At 68.4% G+C, this 6,622-nt stretch overlaps 1 protein-coding gene across 1 annotated transcript in view; it reads left to right on the top strand.

The window, feature by feature from the left end:
- Positions 1-6,103, top strand: part of ADAM11 (ADAM metallopeptidase domain 11) — a 28,321-nt gene extending 22,218 nt beyond the window's left edge. Inside the window, 21 exon segments of the mRNA XM_019474264.1 lie at positions 545-627; positions 721-787; positions 948-996; positions 1,099-1,166; positions 1,575-1,649; positions 1,735-1,806; positions 2,307-2,473; positions 2,550-2,634; positions 2,720-2,810; positions 2,921-2,972; positions 3,132-3,231; positions 3,546-3,617; positions 3,713-3,805; positions 3,918-3,998; positions 4,081-4,131; positions 4,822-4,885; positions 4,966-5,065; positions 5,143-5,262; positions 5,367-5,535; positions 5,612-5,726; positions 6,009-6,103. Coding sequence (XP_019329809.1) covers positions 545-627; positions 721-787; positions 948-996; positions 1,099-1,166; positions 1,575-1,649; positions 1,735-1,806; positions 2,307-2,473; positions 2,550-2,634; positions 2,720-2,810; positions 2,921-2,972; positions 3,132-3,231; positions 3,546-3,617; positions 3,713-3,805; positions 3,918-3,998; positions 4,081-4,131; positions 4,822-4,885; positions 4,966-5,065; positions 5,143-5,262; positions 5,367-5,535; positions 5,612-5,726; positions 6,009-6,103 — 1,869 coding nt within the window.
- The last annotated feature ends 519 nt before the right edge of the window (positions 6,104-6,622 follow it).

Raw genomic sequence — 6,622 nt, forward strand, 5'->3', positions numbered from 1 at the left:
CAGCCACAGCATGGTAAGCTGTGTGCCGCGCTGTGCCGCGCTGTACCACGCCGTGCTATGCTGTGCCACACTGTACCACTGTGCCGTGCCGTGCCGTGCTGTGCCGTGCCAGCTCTGGGGTCGTGGTGGCAGACTGCTAAATCCAGGAGAAGTCCAGGAGTGGCCACTGGCAGTCCGGCATCTCCACCCGCGTGGTCTCGGGGTGCCCCCCTGCCCCTGGGGTGCCCAGCCCCTGCATCAGGGTGCTGCCCCCATGGGTGATGGGGAGGCATCTCCCTTCCAGGGGTTCTGGCACGACGGGTGATCCCTAGGGTCCTTTGGCACATGCCACCGCGCTGCCAGCCTTGTGGTGGGTGCCCATCCGGGTGCCGTGGGCACCAGGCACACCCCAAGGGTGACAGGCAGCGAACCCCAGAGCCACCAGCCTGGGGGTGCGGGCTGCTGGGCATGCCGGCGAGTGGGGCAACTGCCTGCACAGCAATGGGCAGGATGGGACCCAGGAGCAGGGTCTGGCCGGCTCAACCGCCTCTCCCCGCTCTGGCAGTGCCTCTCCCCGCTCTGGCAGGGCAGCCGGATCCGGGGGCAGCCCCGCTCCTTCGTGGCTCTTTCCAGCTGCCAGGGCCTGCGGTGAGTAACCCCTGCCGCCGGGCGGGCTGAAAGGGGTGGTCGGGGGGGGGTGCTGCACCCCCTGCACCCTGTCACCCCCGTCTCTCTTGGCAGCGGGGTCTTCTCAGATGGTCAAGCCACCTACCTGATCGAGCCCCGGGTGGGCGCCGAGCACGGGCAGGTGAGTGGTGGCACCGGGACCCACCATGTGCCTGCCTCAGTTTCCCCTTATGGGTCTGGCTGCAGCTGGGGTACAAGCCTTGGGGACACAGGGATGTGGCAGTCCACCCTCCACACTGTCATGTCCATGCGTGGCTGTGACACTCCTCTCCCCATGGCAGGGCCTTCAACCACACATCATCCAGCGCATCCCCAGCTGCATCCGACCGGGTGAGCCTTTGCGCGGAGCCGGCGCTTGTCCCTGAGGACCGGTGATGGTGGCGCCAGTGGCCCCGTGTCCTCTGTCCCGCCAGCTCTGTTCCTTCCCTTCAGGCTGCCTCTTCCCTGCACTGACCCAGCACCTCGCGGGCGGGTTACCAAAGCTGCGGCGGCGGCGGCAGGTTAGCAGGGACAATGGGGGAACACAGGGCAGGGGACGGGGGGACACTGGGCAAGGGACAGGGGACATGGGTCAGGGAACAAGGACTCTTGACCCCAGATGGCCTCTGGCTGCCGCTCGCCCACGGCACAGCTCTGCCCCAGGTGCAGCTGGGCTGGTTCGTGGGTGGTGGGGACGTGTTTGCAGGATGCTGCTCCCACGCGGCCTCAGGGATGCTGTGCAGCACCGGCGATGCCACAGCCAGAGGGGATCCGTCCCCGAGCCCACCCAGGTGGCTTCCCTGCTCCGTGCACCCCAAACACCCCGCGGGGTTCAGGGGCAGCCACAAAGGGGGTCAAAAAGCCCCTTCGCTGGGGCTCGGAAGGTGGATCCTGCTGGAGCCGGCTCAGCCGTGGGCTCCCGCCGGCAGGTACGCTGAGCCCAGCACACAGTTCACAGCGAGACCAAGTACATCGAGCTGGCGGTGGTGAACGACCACCAGCTGGTAAGCGCAGGGGGGTCCCGGTGCCAGCGGGGTGGGGGGTTGGGGTGGCCCCCCTGGCCCAACCTGGCCCTTGGTGCTCCCCCAGTTCCTGCAGCTCCGCAAGTCCGTGGTTCTCACCAGCAACTTCGCCAAGTCTGTGGTCAACCTGGCCGACATGGTGAGAGAGGGTTTGTCCCTGGGGGGTTTGTCCCCAGGGGGTTGGTCCCCAGTGGGCTTGTCCCTGGGAGGGGGCTTGTCCCTGGAGGAGGTTGTTCCCAGGGAGTTTGTCCCCAGCACCTGGTGGGTTTGTCCCTGGGGGGATTATCCCCGGTTCCTCTGGGGTTTGTCCCGGGGGGGCCTGAGGGTTTGTCCACAGGGGGGTTGTCCCACTGGGTTCTTTTCCCCGGCACCTGATGGTTTTGTCCCCAGGGGTTTCGTCTGCAGCACCTGGTGGGTTTGTCCCACTGGTGGTTTGTCCCCAGGGGATTGTCCGTGGGGCAGGTTGTGCCCAGCTCCTGGGGGATTTGTCCCCAGGGAGTTTGTCCCCAGGGGGTTCGTCCCTGGTGCCCGGTGGGTTTGTCCCTGGGAGGGTTGTCCCCAGGGAGTTGGTCCCCAGCACCTGGTGGGTTTGTCCTCGGGCGGGGGTTTGTCCCCAGCGCCATCCCCTCGCCCGCGCAGATCTACAAGGAGCAGCTCAACACCCGCATCGTGCTGGTGGCCATGGAGACGTGGGCCTCGGAGGACCGGATCCGGATGGGGGAAGACTCCCTGGAGACCCTGAACGAGTTCGTGAAGTACCGGCGTGAGGGGCTGGCGGAGCAGAGCGACACCGTCCACCTCTTCTCGTGAGCGCCGCGGCCGCGTCACCTCCCCAGGGCCAGGAGCTGCCATCCCCCGTCCCCACCGTCCTCTTCCTCGCAGGGGTCGGACGTTTCAGAGCAGCCGCAGCGGCACCGCCTTCGTGGGGGGCATCTGCTCGCCCGCCCGTGCCGGGGGCGTCAATGAGGTGCGTGCGGCGAGACCCGCCATGGGAGCGGGCTGGGGATGGAGGGGGGGGTCCTTCCGGTGACTCCCCCATCCCTCCTACGCAGTACGGCAACGTGGCGGCCATGGCGGTGACACTGGCGCAGACGCTGGGGCAGAACGTGGGCATGATGTGGAACAAGCACCGTGCGGCGGCAGGTACCTGCCACCCCCCCGGGAGCGGGATGGGGACGGGTGGGGGGACACCGCGGTGCCACCAAGCCAGTGGCAGGACAGCTGGCACCCCAGCCCCTCTCCTCTCCTCCCAGGGGACTGCCGGTGTCCGGACTCGTGGCTGGGCTGTATCATGGAGGACACAGGGTGGGTGCCCGCTCGGGGTGGCACTGCCACCATCCCTCACATGCCTTGTGTCACTGCGGGGGCATCGCTGAGGGTCCTGCCCCATTTTGGGTGACCAGTTGTGCCCGGTGATGCCGCCCGGGCAGCACGGGGGGGGTGACGGTGTCCCCCGCCCCGCAGGTACTACCTCCCGCGGAAGTTCTCCCGCTGCAGCATCGACGAGTACAACCAGTTCCTGCAAGACGGCGGCGGCAGCTGCCTCTTCAACAAACCCCTGAAGGTAACGGGCCCCCCCGACCACCCCGGCCCCGGGGCAGCCATTGCAGGGGGGGAGCGATGCCCTGGGGGTGGCTCCGAGGGTCCCTCGGGACTCGCTGTCTCCCCCGGCCCCTGCCACATCCAAGGTAACGGCACCGGCGTTGAACCCGGTGTCCCCAGTGGGGGACAGAGCTGGACCCTCATGCTTGATGGCGAGTGGTTTGGGGGTCCTGCTGTCCCCTGGGGACATGATGCCCTTTTTGGGGGGCTCGCGGCAGCACCCGGCTCGCGGGCCCCCCCAGCATCTCTTGCTCCCCCTCCCCTCGGTCCCGGCAGCTTCTGGACCCTCCGGAGTGCGGCAATGGCTTTGTGGAGGCGGGAGAGGAGTGCGACTGTGGCTCGCTGGCGGTGAGCGGGGAACCGGGGTCTGCTCGCCGCAGCTGTGCCGGGGCTGCTGGCATTGCCAGGTGGCTGACGTGCCATGCCGGCCACTGTCCCGGCAGGAGTGCGCAAAGAGCGGGGGCAACTGCTGCAAGAAGTGCACGCTGACCCACGACGCCATGTGCAGCGACGGGCTCTGCTGCAAAGGCTGCAAGGTGCGGAGCCGGGGGGGGCTGGATCCGGCGTCCCGCGTGGCCGGATCCTGCGAGCCACCGGGGTTCCTGTGCCGCGGGCTCCTGATGTGGCGGCTTCATCCCCTGGGTGCAGTACGAGCCGCGCGGCGTGTCCTGCCGAGAGGCCGTGAACGAGTGCGACATCCCTGAGAGCTGCACCGGCGACTCCAGCCAGGTGAGCCAGGCTGGGGGGGACACGGGGGGACGCACTGCAGGGCCACATGGCATCACCCATCCTCTTCTCGTTGTCCCCCCAGTGTCCCCCCAACCTCCACAAGCTGGACGGCTACTTCTGTGAAAACGAGCAGGTGGGTCCGGCCCGGCATGGTGGGACACGGCTGTGGGGCTCCGGCACGTCCAGCCCGGCATGGCGGGACACGGCTGTGGGGCTCCGGCACGTCCCCGTGGGGTCCAGCATCCTGGTGCTTGTGCATGCCAGCAGCTGCAACCACGGCTGAGCCACGCACACGTGCACGGGTGTGGGTTTTGGGGTGAGCTGGCTCCTGCAGTAGCCGGGGTCCCCGGGGTGTGTGAACCCTCCCTGTGCATCAGTTCGTCATCCCCACGCTGTGCAAGCCGGGGCTGTGGTCCCTGTGCCACGCGCCTTCCCCGTGTGTGTGGCCGTGGACCCCGTATCCCGCAAGTTTTCCCGTGCATCTGCAGCTGCGGTCCGCGCGCTGCTTCCTCGTGCACATGCGCCTGCAGCAATGGGCCATGCAAGCCTCCCTCGTCCACGTGCATCTGCGGCCGTGGGCTGTGCACACCTTCCCTGCACATGCATGCGTGGGGCCCCGTGCCCCGAACGCTGTCCCGTGGCTGCATGTGCACGTGGCTCCCTGGGCCACGCGAACCCACCCCCTGCCCATGCAGCCGGGGCGGTGGTCCCGGGGCTGAGCACGTGCATGGGGGGGGGCATTGTCCTTGCACCACCTCAGTGGCCATGCACACACATGTGCAAGCCCATCCCCATCCCGGTGACCCCTCTTCCTGCTCCCCAGGGACGATGCTACGGCGGGCGCTGCAAAACCAGAGACCGGCAGTGCAACGTGCTGTGGGGCCGCGGTAAGTGCCGGCCCTGGGGTGGCTTTGCTAGGGTGAGGGGGGACGGGGGTGACAAGCGGGTGACACCCGTTTTCTCCCAGGCTCGGCCGAGCGCTTCTGCTACGAGAAGCTCAACGTGGAGGGGACCGAGAGGGGCAACTGCGGGCGCGAGGGCCTGGGCTGGCTGCAGTGCAACAAGCAGTGAGTGAGCCCCGTCCCCCGTGTCCCCTCCCCGGGTGCCACCCGCCTGCCCCGGTGAAGGCACCAGTGCCTTGCAGGGACGTCCTCTGTGGCTTCCTCCTCTGCGCCAACATCTCGGGCGCACCCCGGCTGGGCGAGCTCAGTGGCGAGATCGCCGCCACCACCTTCTTCCACCAAAACCGCTACGTGGACTGCAGGTGGGTGGCACCGCCATGGGGCTGGGGATGACCCGGGGGGGGGGGGGGGGGGGGGGGGGGGCCCCGCGGTCCCAGTGTCACCCGCTGTCGCGGTCCTGGTGCAGGGGAGGCCACGTGCAGCTGGTGGATGGCTCGGACCTGAGCTACGTGGAGGACGGGACGCCCTGCGGCCCCGGCATGCTGTGTCTCGACCACAAATGCCTTCCAGCCACGGCCTTTAACTTCAGCTCCTGCCCCGGCAGTTGGGACGGGAAGATCTGCTTTGACCACGGGGTGAGGGACCCGGGGGGGACAAAGGGGACCCAGGGGAGTGTCACAGCACTGAGGGGGTGACACCGTCCCCTCGCAGGTTTGCAGCAACGAGGGCAAGTGCATCTGCCGGGCTGAGTGGACGGGGAAGGACTGCAGCGTCTACGACCCCATCCCCGAGCCAAAGCCGACGGGGGAGACAGAGCGATACAAGGGTCGGTGCACCCCGGGGGGGGGGGGGGGGCTGCTCCCTGTGTCCCTGCTGTCCCCAGTCCCCACAGGCTGGGGTGTCCTGCTTTGTCCCCAGCCAGCCCCCGGGGGTCCAGTGTCACTATCCCCCCGGTGCCACTGCTCAGCTGGGCACAGCTGGGTCTTGTCCCCCTCCCAGGTCCCCACAGCACTGGGGCTGCCCTGGGGCTGTGTCCCCATGTCCCCCCCACTGACACGTGTCCCTGTCCCCTACCCCCTGCCCCTACCCCCTGTCCCCTCTGTCACAGGTCCCAGTGGCACCAATATCATTATCGGCTCCATCGCGGGGGCCGTGCTGGTGGCTGCCATCGTCCTAGGGGGGACAGGCTGGGGATTTAAGTAAGCAGCCACCGCATGGCTCGTCCCCTTCACTGCCTGGACCGTCACTGGCCACGTCCCCCCCCATGCACCGTCACCGCACCAGCGCCAGGCCCCTGCCCTCCTAGGGACACCCTGGGCACCCCTGGGTGGGGGCACCACCAGTCCCCCCCCAGCTGGGCATCACCTGTGGTGTGGTCCCCTGGGAGCTGGGGATGCCTGGTCCCCTTGTCCCTACCTGGTCCCCTGGCCCTGCCTGCCCTGCCTGCATGTGTCATTGGGGGTTCACTGTCACCCTGACCCATTGCTCGGTCCTAGCCGTGTCTGTCCCCAAGCATGGGGTGCCAGGGGGTGTGGGGGGGGCTGTGTCGGTGGCCCATGTGTGTGTGAGTGTGTGCACGTTCCTGCTGGCACTGGGACACGTCTGCTGCCTGTGGGACCAGGGACACTGGGGTGGGGGACGATACACTGGGGGGGGGACAGCAGGGACACGGGGGTGGCACTAACGCTCCTCTCCTCTCCCCCCGCCGCCCCCCCCCCAGGC

This window comes from Aptenodytes forsteri, unplaced genomic scaffold (genome assembly GCF_000699145.1).
Source record: "Aptenodytes forsteri isolate BGI_AS27 unplaced genomic scaffold, ASM69914v1 Scaffold249, whole genome shotgun sequence".
NCBI classification, from domain to species: domain Eukaryota; kingdom Metazoa; phylum Chordata; class Aves; order Sphenisciformes; family Spheniscidae; genus Aptenodytes; species Aptenodytes forsteri.